This window comes from Leucopleurus acutus, assembly GCF_964270905.1.
Source record: "Leucopleurus acutus genome assembly, chromosome: 11".
Taxonomy (NCBI): Eukaryota; Metazoa; Chordata; class Mammalia; order Artiodactyla; family Delphinidae; genus Leucopleurus; species Leucopleurus acutus.
Genome location: NC_139152.1, coordinates 37,902,848 through 37,927,371, shown reverse-complemented (window position 1 = coordinate 37,927,371; position 24,524 = coordinate 37,902,848). Strand labels below are relative to the sequence as shown.

At 35.2% G+C, this 24,524-nt stretch overlaps 1 protein-coding gene across 7 annotated transcripts in view; it reads left to right on the top strand.

Moving 5' to 3' along the window:
• The window catches only part of SCAF11 (SR-related CTD associated factor 11), a 71,841-nt gene extending 47,595 nt beyond the window's left edge, over positions 1–24,246 (top strand). For 2 of the 7 annotated variants that reach the window (XM_082850790.1, XM_082850789.1), the window contains 9 exons: positions 11,332–11,390; positions 11,643–11,752; positions 12,721–12,822; positions 14,602–14,711; positions 15,358–18,060; positions 19,151–19,497; positions 20,519–20,737; positions 21,101–21,220; positions 21,501–24,245. In XM_082850790.1, the coding sequence (XP_082706916.1) occupies positions 11,332–11,390; positions 11,643–11,752; positions 12,721–12,822; positions 14,602–14,711; positions 15,358–18,060; positions 19,151–19,497; positions 20,519–20,737; positions 21,101–21,220; positions 21,501–21,647 (3,917 nt within the window). In that variant the 3' untranslated portion in view covers positions 21,648–24,245. Of the gene's footprint in view, positions 1–11,331; positions 11,391–11,642; positions 11,753–12,720; positions 12,823–14,601; positions 14,712–15,357; positions 18,061–19,150; positions 19,498–20,518; positions 20,738–21,100; positions 21,221–21,500 lie in introns of all 7 variants that reach the window. The other 5 variants (XM_082850793.1, XM_082850792.1, XM_082850791.1 and 2 more) reach the window with 5 other exon arrangements.
• The last annotated feature ends 278 nt before the right edge of the window (positions 24,247–24,524 follow it).

Sequence of the window (24,524 nt, the reverse complement as noted above, 5' to 3'; positions counted from 1 at the left end):
AGATTAATGAATGTCTGTCTTTGATAATTTACTCTTAAAGTGGAATTTCACTAAAAGGACTTTATGGTTAGATAAGCATTTTTCTTTTGTTAAAGAACTTTAGGTATCAAAACTTCTTTGTTTTTCTGTGTCATTGCTGTAGAATAACATCCTTTTTAATGAATAGCCTTTGTTTGGTAATTCTAGGATCTGATGTAAAATTTACTGCTAAGGAAGAGTAAATGATGTTTTAGATTTTCTCTAGATAATCTGGCCCATTCTCCCTATGATAATCTTAGTTTTAAGACTACTGTAATTTTCTTTAAGTATGTATCTCCTGCCTGGACTTATTTTTAGAGAGGAGAACATAGGCAAATCTTAAATCTATAGTGCTTCAGTATGGTGAAGGCCATTTATAAGACTCTGATTCATTTGGATTTGAGAATTTGTTTTACTATTCAGAATATGAAATACTAAACAAGTTTTCAGGGGACATCGTAAGCCAGTTGAATAGCTAATTTTTTTCCTTCCAATTTATGTATGTAAATATATATATACATGTATAAATTATGTATATAAATTATGTGCATAACTTATGTATATTACATATATAAATTATGTATGACATATACAACACTAAGTTTAAAGTGTACAGCATAATGATTTGACTTACATACATCATAAAATGATTACCATGGTAAGTTTAGTGAACATTCATCATCTCATATAGATACAACATTAAAGAAATAGAAAAAAAAATTTTATCCTTGTGATGAAAACTCTTAGGATTTTCTCTCTTAATGACTTTCATGTATAACATACAGCAGTGTTAATTATATTTATCATGTTGTACATTACATCCCTAGTACTTATTTATCTTATAACTTGAAGTTTATACCTTTTTACTTCCTTTATCCAGGTCCTCCTTCCCCCACCACCTGCCTCTGGTAACCACAAATCTGATCTTTTTTTCTATGATTTTGTTTGTATAAGTGATATCATACAGTATTTGTCTTTCTCTGTCTGACTTATTTCACTTAGCATAATTCCCTGTAGGTCCTTGCATGTTGTTGTAAATGGCAGGGCTTTATTCTTTTTCATGGCTGAGTAATATTCCATTGTGTGGAATATGTGTGTGTGTGTGTGTGTGTGTATCTCACATCTTCTTTATCCATTCATCTATTGATGGGCACTTAGGTTGCTTCCATATCTTGGTTATTTTTATTTTTTTTATTATTATTTTTTTTGTGGTACGCAGGCCTCTCACCATTGTGGCCTCTCCCGCTGCGGAGCAGAGGCTCCGGACGCGCAGGCTCAGCGGCCATAGCTCACGGGCCCAGCCGCTCCGCAGCATGTGGGATCTTCCCAGACCAGGGCACGAACCCGGGTCCCCCACGTCGGCAGGTGGACTCTCAACCACTGCGCCACCAGGGAAGCCCTCTTGGTTATTTTAAATAATGCTACAGTAAACATGGAGGTGCATATATCTTTTTGAATGACTGTTTTTGTTTTCTTCGGATAAATACCGAGGGATGGAATTGGTGGATCATATGATACCTCTAGCTTTAATCTTCTTTCTCAAGATTGTTTTGGCTATTCAGTGTCTTCTGTGTTTCCATACAAATTTTGGAATTATTTGTTCTGGTTCTGTGAACAATGCCATTGGTATTTTGATAGAGATTGCATTGAATCTGTAGATTGCCTTGGGTAGTGTGGTCATTTTAACAATATTAATTCTTCCAGTCCATGAACATGATATATTTTTCCATCTGTTTGTGTTGTCTTCAGTTTCTTTCATCAGCGTCTTATAGGTTTCCAAGTACAGATCTTTTACCTCCTTAGTTAGATTTATTCCTAGGTATTTTATTCTTTTTGATGGAATTTTGAATGGGACTGTTTTCTTAATTTGTCTTTGATAGTTTGTTGTTAGGGTAGAGAAGTGCAACAGATTTCTGCATGTTAATTTTATATCCTGCAACTTTACCAAATTCATTGATGAGTTCCAGTAGATTTTTGGTGGCGCCTTTAGGATTTTCTGTGTATAATATGTCATCTGCAAACAGTGACAGTTTTCCTTCTTTCTTTCCAATTTGGATGCTGTTTGTTTCTTTTTCTTGTCTGATTGCTGTGGCTAGGACTTCCAAAATTATGTTGAATAATAGTAGCGAGAGTGGGCATCTTTGTCTTGTCCCTGATCTTAGAGGAAAATGCTTTCAGCATTTCACCGTTGAGTGTGATGTTTGCTGTGGGTTTGTCATATATGGCCTTTATTATGTTGAGGTGTGGTCCCTCTGTACCCACTTTATTGAGTTTTTATCATAAAGGGTGTTGAATTTTTTTAAAAGCTTTTCTGCAGCTATTGAGATTATTTTATGGTTTTTACTCTTCAGTTTGTTAATGAGCATCACATTGATTGCTTTGTGGATATGGAACCATTCTTTCATCCCTGAGATAAATCCCACTTGATCATGGCATATATGATCGTTTTACTGTACTGTTGAATTTGGTTTGCCATTATTTTGTTGAGTATTTTTGGGTGTATGTTCACCAGTGATATTGGCCTTTAATTTTATTTTTTGTGATATCTTTGTCTGGTTTGGTATTAGGGTTGCTGGCCTTGGAAACGTTACTTCCTCTGCAGTTTTTTGGAATAGTTTGAGAGGGGTAGATATTAACTCTTCTCTCAGTGTTTGGTAGAATTCACCTGAGAAGCCGTCTGGTCCTGGACTTTTGTTTGTTGGGAGTTTTAAAATTTTGAATAGGTAATTTTTAATTATAGTTCTTAAAAAACGTATTTCCTGCCAGAAGGTTAACATTATCCAAGGCCTGTAACTTAATGCCATGTCTACTTATGTTAAGATGCCTGAAGTTATTTGTTTGGTTTAGGATAGGCAGAATATTCTTTATACTTTATGAGTGGGTAGAACAAGAGTACTAATACCTATCATGTAATTATTAGCAGTTGTCTTAACTGAACAAGTCTGGATTTAGTTGAAGGGTATTGGGTACTTACTGATTACCCATTTAGATTTTTTTCTGTGATGTTGCTTTTTACTTGTGGCGTTTAATACATCTTACTTAGACAGTTTTTCTTCTAGCATTGAGATAGATTATGTACCTGATGAAATAGCTTACATTTAGTTATCATGTTTAATGAAGATTATTCAGATGTAAATTCTAAATCCATACTCACCACATACTCAGTATGAGAAGTTCGTACTAGGAGAGCAAAAGGGAATTGAGATGAACTCATTCATTCAACAGACTCTGAAGCAGCTCTGGACTCTTAGGGTTGTGGTAATGCACAAAAGAGACAAAGTGCTTGCTAACAGAGTATCTTTTGTGGACAATAAAGAGATAAATGTATAATATGACAGGTGTTATACGTGCTTCAAAGAAGAATAAAGTAGGGTAAAGGGACAAAGGATGATGACATTCTGGAGGTGATTATTATAAGGCATCAGGGAAAGCCTCTTGGATTAGATTATATTTGAACAGCAATCTAGAATAAGTAAGGGTTCAAGCCATAAATGTATCTAGAGTGTTGCAGGAGAGGGAAGAGCAAGTGCAAAAGCCTTGAGACAGGAGCAATCATGGTATGTTCAGAGAATAGCATGGACGTCAGTATGACTAGAACAATTGAATTACGTAGATGGAGGAGGAAGAGTTAAGCCATTGGCTGGGAGGTCATTTAACGCCTCCTAAATGGCAAGCATTTTCAGGGATAGTATGGACTGACATATTATTAAAGGATCTCTGGCTGTGAAGGAGAGAATAGTTCATAGGAGGGCAAGGTCCTCATAGGAGGCCTGAGAGACTAGTTTGGTGGCTGTATTCCCGGCCACAGATTATGGTGGGTTGGGCCAGGCAGATATTAGTGGAAGTGGTGAGAAGTGGCTCAATTCTGTAAATGTTGTATTTCAGAGGTGAAATTAAAAGGATTTGCTGATGGATTGATGTGAGGTAAAGAATTCAAGGGTGAGACTAAAGTCCTGGCCTGAACAACTGTTAAAATGGAGTTGCCAGTTACTGAGATGGGGAAGGCCAATAGAATGTTTAGGATGGTATAATAAAGATTTCTCTTTTGGACATGTAAGATGCTTACTCTACAACCACGTAGAGATGCTCTGAAAAAATATGGATGTTTGCATGTCATATGCAAAAGATTTTTTCATCTTTAGATTGTTTTAATGGTAATTGGTCATGTTGATATGTGAATTAGTGTTTGGCGCTTAAGTCATATTGATGGTTTCTTGCAGTTATCATTTCTTTCCCCACTCTTGAGTTTGGGCAAAAATGTTAATAAAGACCATGATCAGAAATAAGACTGGAAAGGAAGGTTGAGGCTGTCATAGAGAGTTGAGCAATAAAGCTAAAATTTCTGCATATTATCTTACAAGGAGTAATGTTATGCAAAAAGATACCATTAAAGGTTTTTTTCCACTGGATTACAATGTGGTGAAACCATTTTAGGAAAACTTGGTAGAAGTTACTCCAAAAAGATAGGAAGCTAAATATCTGTTTGAAAAATTCTAGAGCTGTCTCTTTTTTCTCAGGTTGTGTTTCTTTTTTGTCTTTATGACTCATTTAGTATACGCCTTACTTGATCAATTCTGAGAACCCTTTTTCTCCCCCATTGTAACATCTCTGAAGTAGGATTCTATCTTATCATTTGTCTCGTATGATCACTGTTGACCACACAGCTGCATAGTTGTCACTGCCTGTGATTGTATGAACATACAAAGTGCTGTCATTAAATCTGGAGAATAGATAGCAGAAACTTGGGAGAAGATCCATAGATAATCCTGGAATTTTCTTAACCCCTAGACCTCTAACTGAAAGAGAATTAGGGGAAATTCATCAGACACATGCGCCAGCATTCCCAAGAAAGTCATAAGTTGGCTAATTCTATTAAATACATACTTAACTGCAAAGGCCAGTATAAGAGGCCAGCACCAATGATTTAGTTCTTGTATGGATTTCCTGAAGAATCACCACTGTTCTTTATTTTTCTTCCAGCTTTATTGAGATAATAATTGATATATACAGCACTGTGTAAGTTTAAGGTATACAGCATAATGTTTTGAGTTACATACATCATGAAATGATTATCACAGTAAGTTTAGTGAACATCATCTCCTATAGATACATTAAAGAAATAGAAAAAAGTGTTTCCTTGTAATGAGAACTCTCAGGATTTACTCTCTAACAACTTTGATGTATAACATACAATGGTGTTAATTATATTTATCATGTTGTATGTTACATCCCTAGTACTTATTTATCCTATAACTGGAAGTCTGCACCTTTTGACTACCTTCATCAATTCCCCCTCCTCTCAACCTTCATCTCTGGTAACCACAAGTCTGAGCTCTTTTTCTATGAGTTTGTTTGATTGTTTGTTTTTGAAGTATAATTGACCTACAACACTGTGTTAGTTCCTGGTACACACATAATGATTTGATATTTCTGTACATTTCAAAATGATCACCATGATAAATCCATTTACCATCTGTCACCATACAAAGATATTACATAATTTATTGACTGTATTCTCCACAAATCACCACTGTTCTTGATAGCATAGAGGATGATATCATGTGAAAAATGGTCATCAACAAACTTGGGTTGAAAAGTAATTCGAAAAAGTTGGATTTTGCATGTAAAGAAGTTTTATGAATGCCTTAACCAATTTATTATGCCTGTATATTCACTTTTATTAGTCAATTAAAAACTGTACCTAGGTCTATATTAGTTTCCTAGGGCTGCTGTAAAAAATTCATTACAAACTTGGTGGCCAAAACAGCTTGGTGGTCAAAAACAGCTCTTTCAGTAATTCTGAAATAAAATTTCTAAGTGATGAGAAATCACTGTGACCCAACTCTGATGCAGAGATTGTGTTCTCCAAATAACATTTCCTAATAAAAGAACCAGGCCTCCTTGAAATAAATGACTGTTTACAGGTTTGAGATAGTAAATAAATAAGATGTGCCTAGAATATTTTTTTCTTAACAGAAGGCAAGGAAACTTTCAAAGCAGTGCTAGGATTGTAACAAGTCTCAAGAATCAACTAGATTGGGCTCCCTTTAGGCAAAAATGGAACAATCTGAGCATGAAGAGTATAATAACTTCAGTAACTGTCAAGGACAGTTATTGAAACCTGTCAGATATGTTTAAGTTCATGAGTTCATCATGCTACCTTGTAAGTAAACAAACACAAATTGGTCTATTTTAGAGGATGCTAGGAAGTTAACTCCTTTTTAAAACCAATATATGAAAGGAAAGATACAAGCATCTACCTTGCCTTTTGTATATAAACTATACATCAAGGTAATTGAACAGGTAGTAAAGGAAAGTTTATTTATTTATTTTATTTATTTATTTATTTTTGCGGTACGAGGGCCTCTCATTTCTGATTAAGAAATCTAACTACTAATTTATAAGACATACAAGAGACAGAGATGCGTGTTAAGTGACAAGGAGATGCAATCAACAAAAGGGAAGCAGACAGAATTTGATCCAGTCTTCTGACTCTATGTCTAATGCCTCTTACCACTGCAGAATAATGCTAAAGTATGATATTATTAATATTACTCATCTTAAGCCTCTCACTTTGTGGTTGTCCACAAGCTTTGTAACTCAAATTATCGTCTTTTTCTAATGGCTCGATATAAATAGCAGACTGCTCCCTACTTAGCAGACCAATTAACTTTGTAATTAACTTTATTTTGTGTTTCCTTTCAGAAATGTAATAGAGAACAGGTTTTGTTTTTGTTTTTTTTCAGGCTCAAGTTTATAAGTCATAACTATAGGAATAGAACCTTTAAGGGTTTTAACCTTTAATTTTCACATTGAGATTTCTTAGATATCATTTATTAACAAACTGCCTCATTAGAAGACCAAGAGAATCTGTAAAGTTACTTGTAATTGTCTCAAAGTTTAGAGGCAATAATGAACCTATCATGCAAAAGAGAAGCAACCTTGGACTCTTAAATGTAGGCATTTGATGACTGAGCAAGGAACTAAGATGAAAGTTAAGGTGAAGGTAGAGTTAGTGGGAAGTTGTGCAAATTAAGAACATTTTTATGTATTTACCTAGTTAGACTGAGCAGGAACCATGGTGCCCAAAGGATAATTTAAATTTATTTTTATGAAAGAACTTCTTGAGAAAATATTATCTGTCTTTTTATGATTGCTTGGCTAGATTTCAGAAGCAATGCGGTTTAGTGTCTTTAATTTTTTTCAAGTTTTTCGAAGTTTTTAATTGGGTGCCTGCCAAGTACTAGGCTCTAAGCTCAGAGCCTTTGTTATACTGGTTCGTATTGTAGAAAAAGCTGTTGTCATGAAACATCTTTTGGGATATACTGAATTCAAAAGAATGAGATAAGCTTCCGGTTAAGCATAACAGATTGAGCACCTGTTTAATTCTCTTATCCCTCCTAGAACCCTATGGAAATGACCATAAAAGAATGGAAAGAAAAATTTAAAGCCAGAAAGATAAGAGAACTAGAGAGGAGGGACAGCAGATAAGAGATGTCCATAAAGTAGAAGCTTGAAAATGACTGTTTGAGGTGAATGGTAAACTGTCTTAGCAGAAAGCTGAAGCCCGAACCTTTCATGGAGAGAGTGGGGTTAAGAATCAAATCAGTTCATGTACCATAGAACCTTAGTCTTGGGTCTGGGGGCCTCTATTATCTCTGAAAGCAGGTATATGCAGTTGTGCTGAAAAACAGAATTGGTTAAATTTTTTTAAAGGAGAAGTATATCCTGCAGATTTCTGGCCAGTGTAGGGGAAGGAGTCTATGCAGGCAAAGACTGGAGGCTTACTCTCTAGAATGAGCGGTTGAACTAGATTAAACTGTAGCACACATGGGAGTAGAGGAAACAACAGTAAAGAAAAGGAAATTAAGTCAGATGTTGAGGCCTCTAGTTCCCTACCCATGATCATTTCCCAAAGCACTTGCAATCTTGCTTGTTCCCAAAGTGGGAGATAGAAGGTATCTTCCAGGATACTGTCTTGCCTGAAGGACTTGGAGATACTGCCATTTGGGTGTCTCTGAATGAAGCAGCCAGATCTGTGCTTGATCACCTTACAGTGAAAGCCATTGAAAGGCACTGACCACCCATCCACATCATCTTCAATCAGTATTTTAGTGTCCCGCAAACAATCAAGGATCACCAGAGATTTGAGGGAACCTCCAATATAATAGAGATCAGTAAAGAGACAAAGGAAAGGATCCTGATAGAAACCCAGTGCTGGGAAACAGGGAACTACTTGAAAATTAATATCCTCAGAGATAAGAGAAGGGATATTTCATCAGTGAGACAAGAAAAGACTAAAAAAGGAAAACTTTTGGAAATTTAGAATATTATAGTAGAAGTTTAAAATATTGAACGGAAGTGGAAGACGAGCTTAGAAACCTCAGAAAGTGGGACAGAAGTCAAAGAGGTGATAGGGTATTAGTTCATGAGGTTCCAGTACTGAGTACTAAAATTCCAGAAAGAAAAAATAAAAGGGAGAAATTTATCAAGAAAAATACAACAAAAGAAAATTTCCCAGAATAGTAGAGTATGAGTATCCAGATAATTAACCTAATACCTAGTAAATGAGGAAAGAACTATACTAAGTGCTTTATAAAATCCTAGAACTCTGCATATAACAATATTTGAAGAGCTTCTAGAGAGAGAAAGAGACCATGTGTAAAAGAATGTTGTCAGCAGCAACAGATGGACCAGTGGAGCACTGCCTTGAAAATTCTGGGGAAAACAATTACTAACCTAGAAAATTCTGTACACTACCAAACCATCAGTCAAGTGATAGGGCAAAATAAAGACATTGTCAAATACATAAGAGCTCAAAAATTCATTCTCACACATCCTCTCTCATAATTATACTGGAGGATATGTATGTGTCACTTAATGAGAAAGTAAACAAAGGAACAATGTGAGATTCAGAAAATAAGTTCCTAAAAGAAACAGAGAAAGGAGAAAAATAATAAAATGAGTTTTGACCCAGGAAGAAAGGGGATCGTGACGATGATGGAGGATAGTCTCAGAATGACGGTTGAACAGCAGTGTTTAGAGAGTTGTCAGTTCAGATTGGAGCAAGACAAAAGAAGAGTATTTCCAAGAGAGTGGGGAGCAAACTTGATGGATGAATTGATGTATTTGAGTGTATTAAGAGGAGATTTATACTTTTGTTGTAGAGTTAGCTAAGTTAATGATAGATAATATAGTTAAAGAAAAAAGAAAACAAAGCAGTCATTATCCCTAGGAGAAGCAAGAAGTTGTGCAAGAAAAGTAATCATAATTCAGTACATGGTTCAGCCGAGAATGTCTGTATAGTTATAGTTATGTAATATTGCTTATGTCCAATGTTGACATATCAGAAGAACATTAGGGTGGAGGAGCAAAAGTCTTTATCTTCTATAGAAAAAAAAATTGGAAAATATCTGAAACCAAAAAAATCAAGGTGGAGTAAGCATGTTATTTAGAAATAAAGAGGTGAAATATGAGAGGAGACAGCTAAAGGATTTGATGAGTGCTTTGGTGGAGCTGAAATCAGGAGTGGGGATTGCTGTAGTTTTTTTTTTTTTTTAATAAGTCTAGAAATGCTATTTGACTTCTTAAAGTATGTACATGCATTACTTTGATAAAAATTAAATGAAAAGATGTATCACTGCTGTCCAAAGGATAGATTAGTAGAATGAACTTGTGAAATGGTCTCTAGGAAACCACAGTTTAGATAAATCCACCATTGGAGCTGCTCATAATCACCTGAGAATTACCCAGAAATATGTGAAATAGCTTTTGGATGAGATTTTCATACTTAGCATTGGCCAGAAAACTAACATTTTTTCCCACAGAGAGCATTTCATCTGTGGTGGCTTCTTGACATAGGCTTCCAAGTGAAGGAATGCTGTGTCAGCAGTACGTACTTATTCAGTATTGAGTGAATGAAACCTGAATGAGAACAACTTAGCACCCTTTGGGCGTAAAAAATACTGTGTAGCTACAACACAGCAATTCTCAGTCTAGTTGAAGGAAATTGTTATTTCTAAGAATGTGGCTGGGTACCTATCACACATTTTTATTCCTGGCTTCTTTAACCACTTGAAAAAGTCAGTATCATCTTTTAAATATACATCAAAGGGTAGGAAAATAAGTTCCTGGAACTCAGCCAGCACCCCTCTCCCCAGCATGAAATTTCATTTGTTACAGCAGTTCTGGGTGGGACATGTGTGAAGGATGGATAATGGCATGAAACCATACAGCTGTTATATAGTAACTTAAAAGGAAATTAGTATGTTATTAAGTAGAGAGTAGACTGTTACCAACTAGACTGACAGAAGAAACCCAAAATACTTACAATCTTGCAGTGGCAGGAAACAGGCCTCCCAGTCAGTCAGGTTGATTTACTTTGAACAAAGTTAGTAGGGCCTTTGTGAGACAAGTTTGGCTGGAGATTGAAAGACCAGTTGTTGATTGTACTGTAAACTTTTCCCAGAGTTCTGAGGAGAGAGCAGTGGCAGTACCAGCAGCAGTTTATTGCAGACAGGTGTATTGATAGGTAGAGATGACTAATAACATAGGTTTGATGATAAAGAAAACCAAGAGCAGTAATCTATAAAGATGTTAACACAATTTTTGTGGTTAGCAGAAACTATTCCTCCTTTATCTTCCTTAACCTGGAAGTATGTATCCATAGAAATAAATTTTCAGATGGGACAGGTAAAACCAAAAAATAAGTTGTACGCAATACAACCAAAAACGTTGCTGTAGCAGAAAGCTGTTTTAATCAACTCTTCTACTTTTCCTAATTCTATAAAGTTTGAGGAGGAAGGGGGAGGGTACTTAATTGAAATTGGTGACTGTGGCCAAATGGTAATTTATGGTTGACAAGGGCTGATGGCCCCAGTTCCCCTGGTCAGCTTCTACTTGAGGTGAGTTAACAGTACCTGTTGTTTAGGTCATAACTTGAAAGGATATATTAAGTGCATTATTGATATTAAATAATTTGACTTCTTTTATATGCTTTTCATTATAGGACGGTTTAAGTTTGCCATGATGCCAGAAAATATTGACTAGAATTTTAATACTTAATGCTCTGAGCATAGCAATTTTACATGCTTCACTAGTTCTCTGTATTGCGCCCTCTTATATTTTCCTTTTGTCTGTGGCTTAACAAGATAAAATTAGCATTAAAAAAATTATATAAATGCAAGTACTGTTATTTTAAATACAACTTTTCTACACATTTTAACCTTCTCTTGTCAATATGCCAGTATCAATACGCATTTAAAACCTTTTAAAATAAAAATTAAGGCAAGATCTTTTTGTGTCTTTGTACAGGAAACTCTAAACACAGTGAAATGGGAGGAAAAGAAAATGCAATAATAAAGACAAATAAGGTTTGTTGAAATAAAGAAAAATATTTTTCTTAGATTAATAACAGTTTATTATTGTTTTGGTACGTAACTCTAGTGCCTCACGTATATCAAAATATTTAAATATAACTATTGGGTGGGCCAAAAAGTTCGTTCGGGTTTTTCAGTACGATTTAACAGAAAAACCTAAATGAACTTTTTGGCTAACCCAATATTACCTACCTATTATGGAAAGATTTTGTTTGCTGTAACACCAACCTCTCTTTACTTTTCTAGCCTCAAAGATCAAATCCGTGTACAAATCAGTGCTTCAGAAATTTTTTCTCCAATATCTTCTCTTCTAGTAGTCACACTGGGGAATCTGCTTTTACCAGTACAGCTTACTGGTTAGTATTTTCTGCTTTTAATTTATGCTTTTTATATTTGATATTTTAGTTATTAAAGTTAACTTTTGGTAGAAATTTAAACTTGGCTCAACAAACATTATGAAAGCACCTTGTTTTATGTTTTTGTTTCTTTTGGCAAATAAAGGGAAACCTGTTACTTTGTGACCCTCTATTATGCAGTGACTGCCTATGCTAGTGGTCTTCCTTTTCCTTAATAATAAATTTAGTTGTTCTACACAAGGTTTTTATGTGACAGAGAAGTAGGCTAGTTGTTAAATGATGAGGGAAGTACCTAGTAAAGCAGAACACTTTCAGAGTAGACTCGGTCATCTTTGAATCCTTTAGTAACTGGCATTATAGATCATGAGTAGATATTTGTGGAATTTGAAGATTAAGTTGGAGTTTTAAAATCACATGGAGTTGGTTGAATGAACGAGACAGATTAAGATTGTGATTTAATTTTAGAGGTTGGCAAGGTACCAAAGAAAACAATTACATCCGAGTAGCCTTTTGAAAAACCGAACTGTACCCATTTTTGGTTATAAAAATAACCATGCCTTCCTTTACTTTCTTCTTTCGTCTTACGCTTAGCTTCAGGTGGCAACTATTGCACCTAGAATTCTGGGTGGAACTGCTTGCTGCAACTTTGGTTCATGGGATAGAAGTAGTGTTGCTTTTTTCTCTCAATAATAAGGCTATTCGTCTGAATTGACTTTTTAAAAATTCTGTCAAGATAGAAATTCAAGTGTTATTTTTATGAATCAGATTAGTACAATTTAGATTTATAATATAAAAAATTTAGGAATGAGTTCATTTTGAAAGTTTTTAAATAGAAAAATGTTCTTTTTTTAAAAAATGTGATTTATAATGCTAGGTATAAAAACTTCTGCTATTTATGGTATAACCCAGTTGTTATTCTGAACTTAAATATTTGGAATTCTGATGAGGGTCTAAAATTTATCTTTTAGTACAGAATTTATAGAAGTCAATGAAATCAGTGCATTGATTAGGCAGAAGAGACAGGAACTGGAATTGTCATGGTTTCCTGATACATTACCTGGAATTGGAAGGTAAAAAAAAAATTGTTTACTAAATAAAGTGTCTACATGCTAACATGTGCATAAGATATCATTAATAAGGCACAGAGGTATCTTATTCAATGGGTATGTTTCTAAGAAACTTTTGTTTAATTCAACTTTGGTGTTTCAGTTGCCTAATGAAAAGCCCCTATTTAAAGAACCCCTTGAAAAGTAAAGAATATTTTATTTATTTGTTTAATAAATGTAGATATTTGATTACTTTAACAGGGAGAGCACCCAAATGATAAGATTCATTATTAGTAATAGCATTCAGATCTTCCATTCTTCTTCTGTCTTTTCCTCCATTCCAGTCTTCCCTGTGTGCTATTAGCTGAAGCACTGATTTTATCATGACACTTCCCATCTCCACAGTGTTATTCTAAATCACTACTTGATCAAGTCCCTACTTTGCCCTGACATTCATGACTTTCTATAATCTAGCCCTTTCTTTCTTAGTTTTTTCTGAAGCTATTAACACATTGGTAGGTACACGATGTATACTTAAATCAGGTTCCCATGTAAAGACCAAGTTCCTTGCCAGAGTTTTATATTTATTCCTGTAACATACTGTAACTTTTAGATATCACTGTAATACAGTTCTGCGAAGGGCCTTCACCCTCTAGGAATAACAGTGGAACATAAGTAAAATTAGAAAGTCCAGATATGTATAATATGAAACCTTTTCTTAGAGCTGTTTTCTTTGTACATGTGCAAGTTGCACATTGTTCTTCAAGCTTCTTTCCTCCTACTCCAGAATCTCACCTTAGACTGGGTGAGATAGTCTTTTGTTATGAGACCTGACTGAACAAAATATGAATCAGAGTAGGAAGAAGCTGAGGGTGGATTGGTTGTGAATGAAGAAACTTTGGCGTCTTAGCAGGTCCATATAGACCCTGGGAACCTTGAAGAGCCATCATCCTCAGATTGAGGAATTTTAGAATATAACGTAGCAATAGAAATCAGGTGGTTTTTTTCCTTTTTAAAAATGTATTTATTTTGATGTTTTTGGCCTTGATATGTGCTGTAAAAGCATAAAGAAGTCTAATAAAAAGTGTGATAAACATCCATAATCTTTATCACATTCAAAATTCAAGTGATGTAGTTTTACTTTCAGTTTTTGTTACTTTTTTTAAATGTATGGACTGATTCCCCTTTGACCTTGATAATTTCTTTAAAACCTGATTTGATTAACTCGACTAAATTATCTCTTTGGTTGCCTGGAAGTGGAGGGGGGCTGGAGCAAGGGGCATGAAGGAGCTTTCTGGGATGGCGGAAATGTTCTATTTCTTGTTTGGGGTGGAGGTTATACAGGTGTATACATTGGTCAAAAGTCATCATACTGTGAACTTAAAATCTGTGCATTTCATTTGTGTATTTTATTTATCTGCATTTTATTATCCAAATTTATTATTTTTTAGAGTGGTAGGGAAAAAAGGCTAAAAAAATTTTTGACAAAGTCTTGCAACTTCTTTAAACAAGAAACAACTGTTATGTATTAAGTTGCCTTTGATCTCCCTTTGCTATTAATTTATCAAAAAACATGCTTTTAAAAGGTTTTCTGTTTTGTTTTTGTTTTTTGCAGCCAGTTGGTAACCATCTTTGAACAATGAGTAACGTTGAGCTTACATTTTTAGCTATTTGGCAAAAAATAATTTAAGCACCCTGTATTTTAATGTCGCTAACCTGATTTGGAAAATTAGTACCTTTAAATTGCTGGTTTAATTTTTAAACCATTTAAACAAAAATGTCTTTTTTTTTTTGAATTTTCAGAATTAGTTTTATACCCTGGAATATTGAAACAGAAGTGCTTCCTCTCATCTCCTCCTCTGTGTTGCCAAGAACCATTTTTCCAACAAGTACCATATCTTTAGAAAATTTTGGTAAAGTTTTTGAAATTCTTTCTAGTTTAAAAAAAGTTATTAGCCTCTTTCAGTCTCATAAAAAGAATGAGTGTTGATGACTTAGAAAAAGTGTAAAATAAGGTATAGATAGTAAGTCCTAGATATTTCTATAAATATTTGTACAGTGACTTGACTTTAAAATTGTCCCAACTAGAAAATTCCTTTTAAGAAATTACAGCTTCATGTCTTTGAGGAACTGATTAGAAGTCTCCTTTCTATTTAGGGCTTCAATGTTCAAACCATAGATCTTTAAAGTAGTATCTCCTATTAATTATGAACAAATAGTTTGAGTCTTTACTATTTGTGGATAGCTGTTGTCTCTTGCTTTTGCCTAGTGATTCATTAAGCAAATGGCAGTTATCAGACGAACATATTTTCTTTTGTTGTTTTCCCTATAAAATTGCCCACATGGATTCAAATCTTGGGATAACTCATTTCAGTAGCACTAAAAAATTGGTATTACTCAGGTGTTAGTAGCTATGCATTTATTTATAGTTTGATTCACAAGTATATTTTGTTTCACTCTGTTATAGATGTCTATTTTATGCTAAAATAAGCTTAAGCCAAACTATTATCATTTTTTGAAACATACACTTTTTACTTTTTAAAAAACATGTATTATTAGGTACTTCTTGCAAAGGATATGCATTAGCACATACTCAAGAAGGAGAAGAGAAGAAGCAAACTTCTGGTACCTCAAACACCAGAGGATCAAGACGAAAACCAGCAGCAACAACTCCTACAAGGAGATCTACACGTAACACGAGAGCTGAACCAGTCAGTCAGTCTCAGAGGTCCCCAGTATCAAATAATTCTGGGTGTGATGCCCCAGATAGTAATAATCCATCTGTAAGTGTTTCCTCTTCAGGTGAGTCAGAAAAGCAAACAAGGCAGGCTCCAAAACGGAAGTCTGTAAGAAGAGGAAGAAAACTACCTTTACTGAAAAAGAAACTTCGGAGCTCTGTACCTCCCCCTGAAAAATCATCTTCCAGTGATTCAGTAGATGAAGAAATAATAGAATCTGACATACCACCTGTGTTAGAGAAAGAACATCAATCAGATGTAGAAAGTAGTAACACTGTGCAGATAAATGTAGAAAATGAGTCTGCTAATGGCTTGAGAAGTTGCAGTGAGCCAGTAGAAGAAAGTGAGGAACATAGTGAGACCCATGATACAGAGGAAAGAGTAGAATCTTTATATTCTGAATCTGGTACCCAAGATCCTCCTGTGCTAGTTGGAGAGGAGGAGGAAATTCAAAAAGTTGAGAATACAGGTATAGAGGCTAATATGTTATGTCTGGAAAGTGAGATTTCTAAGAATACTTCTGAAAAAGGAGGTGACCCATTGGAAAATCAAGACCAAATAGCTTTACCTTCAGAATCAGAAGTAAAAGCTGATAGATGTACAGATCATCTTCCAAATGATTTTCTTACATGTTCAGGATCTGAAATCGAAGTACACCAACCTATATCAAGCCTAGGTGAGATCCCTGAGAATGCAGAGTCAGCGGTTAATGAAGAAAACTTTATGGGGAGTCCTACAGTAAAAATTATTGATCATAAAGATTCTACAGTAAAAACGGAACATCTTATTGACAGCCCCAAATTAGAATCTTCTGAGGGTGGAATTATACAAACAGTGGACAAAAAATGTATTGAGAGCTCAGAGATTCATTTGCTTGGGCATGTTGAAAATGAAGATGCAGAAATAATTGCAACATGTGATACTTCAGGGAATGAAAATTTCAATAGTATTCAAGACTCTGAAAACAATTTATTAAAAAAAAATCTTAACACCAAATTGGACAAATCTTTCGAAGAAAAGACTGAATCTCTGGTTGAACATCCCAGATCTACAGAATTGCCTAAAACACATGTTGCACTGTTTCAGAAGCATTTTAGTGAGGACAATAATGAAATGATACCTATGGAATGTGATTCATTTTGCAGTGACCAGAATGAATCTGAACTCGAACCGTCTGTAAGTGCTGATGCTAAACAATTGAATGAAAATTCTGTGGAGCACAGTTCACAAAAGAATATGTCATCTTCTGGTCCTTCAAATGAAAAGGTTGAAACTGTGTCTCAGCCATCTGAAATCCCAATAGATACGATAGATAAAGCCAAAAAGCCTCGTACTCGAAGATCTAGATTTCATTCTCCATCTACAACTTGGTCTCCCAACAAAGACACTGCACGAGAAAAGAAGTGGTCTCAGTCTCCATCTCCCAAAAGAGAAACTGGAAAAGAAAGCAGGAAGTCTCGATCACCATCTCCCAAGAAAGAATCTGCAAGAGGACGGAGAAAATCTCGTTCTCAGTCCCCAAAAAAGGACCCACGAGAAAGGAGGAAATCTCAGTCTCGATCTCCAAAAAGAGATAGCACTAGGGAAGGCAAAAGATCTGAATCACTCTCCCCAAAAAGAGACACTTCTAGAGAGAACAGAAGATCTCAGTCAAGACTGAAAGATTCCTCCCCAAGAGAAAAATCCAGGTCCCGGAGCAGAGAAAGAGAAAGTGATAGAGATGGGCCAAAGAGAGATCGAGATAGAGAAAGGAGAACCAGAAGGTGGTCTCGGTCCAGATCTCGTTCTAGGTCACCATCAAGATCTAGAACAAAAAGTAAGAGTTCATCATTTGGTAGAAATGACAGAGTCAGTTATTCTCCTCGATGGAAGGAAAGATGGGCAAATGATGGTTGGAGATGTCCACGAGGAAATGATCGGTACAGAAAGAATGACTCAGAGAAACAGAATGAAAATACAAGAAAAGAAAAAAATGACATCAGTCCAGATGCTGATGATTCAGATTCTGCTGACAAACATAGAAATGACTGTCCCAGTTGGGTAACAGAAAAAATAAATTCTGGGCCTGATCCGAGGACCAGAAATCCAGAAAAGTTAAAAGATTCTCATTGGGAAGAAAATAGAAATGAAAATGCAGGGAATTCTTGGAATAAAAACTTTGGTTCAGGTTGGATGTCGAACCGTGGTAGAGGTAACCGTGGCAGAGGCGCTTACAGAGGTGGTTTTGCCTACACAGATCAAAATGAAAACAGGTGGCAAAACCGAAAACCCCTCTCAGGGAATTCAAATAGTTCAGGGAATGAGACTTTCAAGTTTGTGGAACAGCAGCCCTATAAACGGAAAAGTGAGCAAGAGTTCTCATTTGATACACCGGCAGATAGGTCGGGGTGGACATCTGCATCGAGCTGGGCTGTGAGAAGGACTCTGCCAGCAGATGTACAAAACTACTATTCACGACGAGGGAGGAATTCTGCAGGTCCACAGTCTGCATGGATGAGGCAAGAGGAGGAAACAGCTGAACAGGGTAACGTGTTTATTTACCAACACTTTTATTTGAAGAAAGATTATACATTTAATACCTTATTTATATGAGTTGAAATAATCCCTATTTATAGTTTTATGTTAAAGCGAATCCCAGTTACTTACAAGTCACTTTGTATTGTATAATAGATACACACTTCAATATTTATTTTCTTTTTCCACCCCATGCCTGCCCCAAACCTTGCCAAAGACATAAATATTTTAAGTATAATTTGCTACAGTAGAAGAATTTGAGATAGTCCTATGCAGGATTTAAATTCTGTTTCATTTAGATCAGATGTGTGCACTTGAAATTTTTTTTTTAACGTTTTATTTGAATTCTGTTTGTTTATTTATTTATTTATTTATTTATTTATTTATTTATTTTTGGCTGTGTTGGGTCTTCGTTTCCGTGCAAGGGCTTTCTCTAGTTGCAGCGAGCGGGGGCCACCCTTCATCACGGTGCACGGGCCTCTCACTGTCGTGGCCTCTCTTGTTGTGGAGCACAGGCTCCAGACGTGCAGGCTCAGTAGTTGTGGCTCACGGGCCTAATTGCTCCGCGGCATGTGGGACCTTCCCAGACCAGGGCTCGAACCCGTGTTCCCTGCATTGGCAGGCAGATTCTCAACCACTGTGCCACCAGGGAAGCCCTGCACTTGAAATTTTTTTATCGTTTTCCTATAAATAAGTCACTCTGCTAAAGAAAGATTTATCTTTCCTTGACTTTTCTTGGGAACATTGCAAGAAAAACTGTTGCAGATTTTTAAAAAGTGATTAACCTTCTAATTTAGTGATCTTAAATTTTATGTGATTATTTCTTTAACTAAGAAGTTTCTTGAGCTACTGATTCTTTGTGAGTGTTGACCAATGTTATTGTGTGAAGTTATGCTTTAAAATAATTTTAGTTGAATGTTTCCTTTCAGTTAGAAAATCAGCCCACGTTATTTAGGAATGACAGGATTAAACTGAAGAATTGGGTATTGGTTTAGGCGTTCTGTTAATTGCTATTTTATTGTAACCAGTGGTTCTTTGTTTCTCTGGCTAAAGAAATTTGTAACATGAATTTTTTTCATAAGTCTTTTTTCTTTTGATAGATTCTAACCTAAAAGACCAAACAAACCAACAAGGTGATGGTTCTCAGCTACCTATAAATATGATGCAACCACAAATGAATGTAATGCAGCAACAAATGAATGCACAACACCAGCCTATGAATATCTTCCCATATCCAGTGGGTGTTCATGCTCCTTTGATGAATCTCCAGCGCAATCCGTTTAACATTCATCCTCAGCTGCCCTTGCATCTGCACACAGGAGTACCTCTCATGCAGGTAGCTGCTCCCACCAGTGTATCTCAGGGACCACCACCACCACCACCCCCTCCCCCTCCATCCCAGCAAGTCAGCTACATTGCTTCACAGCCAGATGGAAAGCAATTGCAGGTATGTTTTCAGCAACTCAAGTTTAATCAACATAGCCATTGTAAATATTTAGCTGTTAGGGACAGATGTTCAAGAAAGGGCTTCCTGGCTGGATATCCATACACAGTGACTTATTCGGTTAGGTTTATGGTAAACCTTTATAACCCCCTTTTCACTGTCCTTCCCCAAACCTCCCACTCCCAAATGAGAAAATGAACTGAATGCATAGTATCAAATCTGAGCTACATACAGGCTGTTGCTGATACCCAAACAGGTTTTTTGGTCAGGTTAAAAAGACCAAATTATGAGCCAAACTAGAATCAAGTGGTGGACACTTTCCCTGATTTATTGGACTTTTAGGGGGTGGGAACTTGTTGTGATTGGGTACTGTGATAAACCTTGTACTGTTTTGTTCAAACACCAGATAAAGCTGTTCATCGTCCATTACCCTCTGTGTTTCATTTTCATGAATTTACCATGTGAAAAAAGTGCCTCTGAGGCACTTCTTAAATATAGAAAAATTTCAATAATAATCTATAAACATTGTGTTGATTATAGTTTCATGTCTACATCTCAGAAATTCTAGAATCCTGACAGCAAGAGTTGGAAGAGCAGGGGAGTGGGAATTTGGGATCTTGTATCTTTTTCTGCTGTCAACTCACTGCAAGTCATTTGACTTCAGTCTCACTTTCCTCCATCTTTGAAGGGGGGGGCATCTACTCTCAAGAGCCTTGTAGGAAAGATACTGTTATTAATGCTGCTCTGCTTCTTGTTGGTTTTAGTGTTGCTGTCAGAACATTACAATACATATATATTTTTTTAAAGTCATCATGAAATACTTAAATGGGGCTCTGTTTAAGAATGTTACTCATTTTTCTTCAGAGTCCTTTAGATATAAATGACCTGAAATATGCATTTCCCTTAAGTACTTAGGTATTGGATTGCTTTGATTTTTTTTTTTTGATGTTATTTCTAATAGGTGACTAAAAGACTTCTATTGAGTACAAGTAATTCATTAACTGATGATAACTCTTTAAAACAGGGTATTCCTAGTGCTTCTCATGTAAGTAATAACATGAGTACACCAGTCTTGCCTGCTCCGACAGCAGCCCCAGGAAATGTGGGAACAGTTCAGGGACCAAGTTCTGGTAATACTTCGTCATCAAGTCACAGCAGAGCTTCTAATGCTGCTGTAAAATTGGCAGAAAGCAAAGTAAGTGTTACAGTGGAAGCCAGCGCAGATAGCTCGAAGACAGACAAGGCAAGTTCAAAGTTGAGAGCAACTTACATGATTCTGTATATGATAAAGATGAAAAAATAACAGCTTTCTATTGTATAAGTGGTGAAGGGAATTTATTGTTGATAGTCTTAAATTCCAATATTATTTAAAGGGTTCTGTCTGAATATGTTGGTGCCAATTGAATTACTGGTAGTATTTCATATTTATTTTTAGAAATGTTTGGTATGTGTTAGTAAATAACTATTTTATATTTATAACACTAATATTTGAATAGTTCCTTGCAATAATGTAAATGTACAGTGTTTTCAATTTTATATTTTTAAAGAATTTTTTTTGAAAGTACATGATTGGGCAAATAATAATTATACATTTTCCTCTTATCAGAAATTGCAAATTCAAGAAAAAGCAGCACAGGAGGTAAAATTGGCCATTAAGCCATTTTATCAAAATAAAGATATCACCAAGGAAGAATATAAAGAGATTGTGCGGAAAGCGGTAGATAAAGTAAGTTATAGCTTTAGTGAAGTTATGTACATATTGTTTTGAACATGCCTGTTTTAATAAAGGAATGCTTAATTAAATTAATTAAAATAGTAAGAGGTAGCTTCTACCATTCTTGTCTGTTTTTTTACCTTTTGAGATAACGAAACATCTACCCAACAGGAGATAATGAAACATTAAAAAATGTCTGGTTATCTCTTTGGCATATTTGTTTTTTATAAAGCTATTTTCCTTTAATCTGTTTAAGTATGAGAAAAATATTCCCCCTTCTTTTTTTTTATAGGTTTGTCATAGTAAGAGTGGAGAAGTAAATTCTACTAAAGTGGCAAATCTGGTTAAAGCCTATGTAGACAAATACAAATATTCACGGAAGGGAAGCCAAAAGAAAACTCTGGAAGAACCTGTGTCTGCTGATAAAAACATAGGCTGAAGTGGGGAGCACTATAAAGGACACTATCAAGATACCTGCAAAGTGCAATTTCAACATGTACCTTTAATGGAAAATCATACGTAACTGTGATTGAAATTTGGTTTTGATAAAATTATTTTTTTTAATGTAGGATATAATGTTTTGCTCTAAATAAATATAGTTCTGCACCGCAACTTCTATATCTTTTCCTCCCTTCCACCCCCCCCCCAAAAAAAAAACAAATTCAAGGGAAAGTAAAGGGGTTAAAGGAATGTGCATTTTTACAAGGACTGTGTTATATTGTGGATACTGGAAGAAGATGTACAGCTCTTTGATTTGAACAGTGGAGTGCATAAATGAACTTCTGAGTGCACTGGTTTTGGAAGAGATATATATAATACATTTATTCTGTCAGGCTAAAAATAAAGTATGATCTTTATGATTTTTCTCTCTAATTATACAAAGATAAATAATGTATTACCATGAAAAATATTTCTAATAACAGAACATACCAATTGCAGGGTTCCTACTGTGTATTTTTAAAGCACACATCTGAGTAAATTGCTTAGATAGAAAACAAATTATCACACGAGTAAAATTCAGTGTTCAAAACTTTAGAACACTGTTCACCTGTTGTATCACCAAATAAAGGTTATGCTGCTTGGTTTTCTTTTGTGCCTTTTTTTCCCCCAGTTGAGATGAAGCAATTTGATTTGCTAGATTTACAACTTCGGCAGTCTAAGCTCTGTTGAATTTAGAAGACCTGTTTGGAGAAAGTGTTGACTTTGTAAAAATTATGTTCTTCCATAACATCTTCTACTTATCAGAGATGGTAAATTGATTGTGCCAATTGGAGAATTGCTTTTACGTAGTGACCCTCCCTTCCCTGTGGCTGCGGTAGAAACATGACATTTGCTTCAGTGGCTTTCAGATTGTTGCTCATCTGACTAATTACTAATGAAATTCTTCTCACATTTTAGAAATCTCCAAATGCTTTACAGTGAATAAAGTGTTAATTTGGTGACCATTTGGTGGCCATTAACCATGTTGCAAAATTCTAGACATTAAAACCGGTGTTTTGGAAAAAGGAGAGGAATTAAATAATGGAGTCTTGGTTAGGCTTTCAGGGACTAGAGATTGGTTTTTTTTTTTAGTACTATTTTTATTAAAGGTAAGTTTAAAATGTTCTAGCCTTATTATTTTATTTGGCATCTTGGAAGAAAAAATGGATTATTTCCATGATAAACTGTTTCATTCCAGTAACAGTTTTCAGTAGATACCAAATGATTGGAAGGCACTTCAGATAAGATCTTAATGGCACAAAGATGGATCTGTGCCTCAGTGAGACAGACTGACCCTTGTTCTAGCTAAATAGTGAAAGCAATACTCTTTAGGACTGTGCTTTTCTGAAGTAAAGATTATCTGTTTCTCAATTTTATGTGTATAATACTTTCCTGGTGCTAGCTTTGATAGGCGAATTTTGAAATATTGGCCCCAGTAATGATTGTGCTAGTTCATAATCTTTATTAGATTATGAGTATAATCCCAAAAGTGGTAGAAATATTTCCAAGCAGTTTCTGATCTTTATTCTGCATTTCTGGGCATTTGTAATATGGTATTCTACTGATTTATATATATTTTTAATTAAAGTTTGTGTTTAGGTTATGATGGGGAAAGAGTTTTGGAAGTATATTTCTTCTAATAAAATATTAAGACAGTGTTTTAAATATCAATGCACACCTCATTTGTTTCAGTTTTGAACTCTAGAAACAATTGTGTGAATTTTTAATCTATTTTGGGTTAAAGCTGGTTCACATTTAGAAAATTTTGTAGCAAATTGCCTAAATTGATTAATCACACAACATATTTTTCCGACATTTTCTTTCAGTGACATTTGGGAGTTGGAGGACAGTTTAAAATTTGCTTTATACCGTTTAGCTTGTGCAAACATGTTTAAAAGTTTTGAAGAAAAATAGGTGGTGTGGTCAAGAGTTAAAAGTCTCGCATCTTTGGTAGCAGTGCTAAGAATTAATTCCACCTTTCTTGAATAACAACAGTGTACTACTCTGTATCTGGTTGGGGTACTGGTTGGCCTGCAATTGAAATAGCTAATGAAGAATATTACTGGACTAGAATCAACTTTGAAATATTTAAGAATGTATTAGAAAGTGCATGCTTTATGTTAAAAAAATATATTGCTTTTTAACATTTCCCATTCTTGCTTTTATCAGAAATTTACATTAATTTTGCATGTGCACAAACTTAAAAACATTTTGTGGGGTTACAGATTCCTCTTGTTATTTATGAAGATTCAGTATTAACTTTTGAAACCTTGGTCTCTTTAACTTCCTAGTCACATTGACTGATGTTTTAGGCTATAGTGACGCCTAGAATTTTGAGACTAAAATTAGTTATTTTAACATTCCAAAATTTTTGATTTTTCTCCTCTGGTAATTATATTTTTCCATCATTTTCCTTTAAATGGCCACAGTGTGTACTGCTTGAACGTTCCATCCGAAAGATGTAGCTTCACGAGCACAGTGCTTGCTCCATGGTCCGTGAGACGTTGTTTGTAGTATGAGGATGGAGTGCTGTCTACTGAAACAATACTCTTATTAAACAGATATGTAGTATGTAATATTTTCTAATAAATTCTTTTGATAAACAAAGTAGTGTCTTTAACATTTTATTATTAAGATTCCTGGGAAATGGTGACTTTCACCACATAAGCTCTTTCCAAACATGTGTTGCAGTATTTCTCGGATTTGTACCAAAGTAGTTAGGCTTAGCATCACAGTTAACGTAAATGTCCAAGTTGTAAAGCAAGGGGAGTTAGCTATAAGCATGTATTTTAGTAGCATTTTTTCCTAATTACATATCATTGTAGGAAATTAGAAA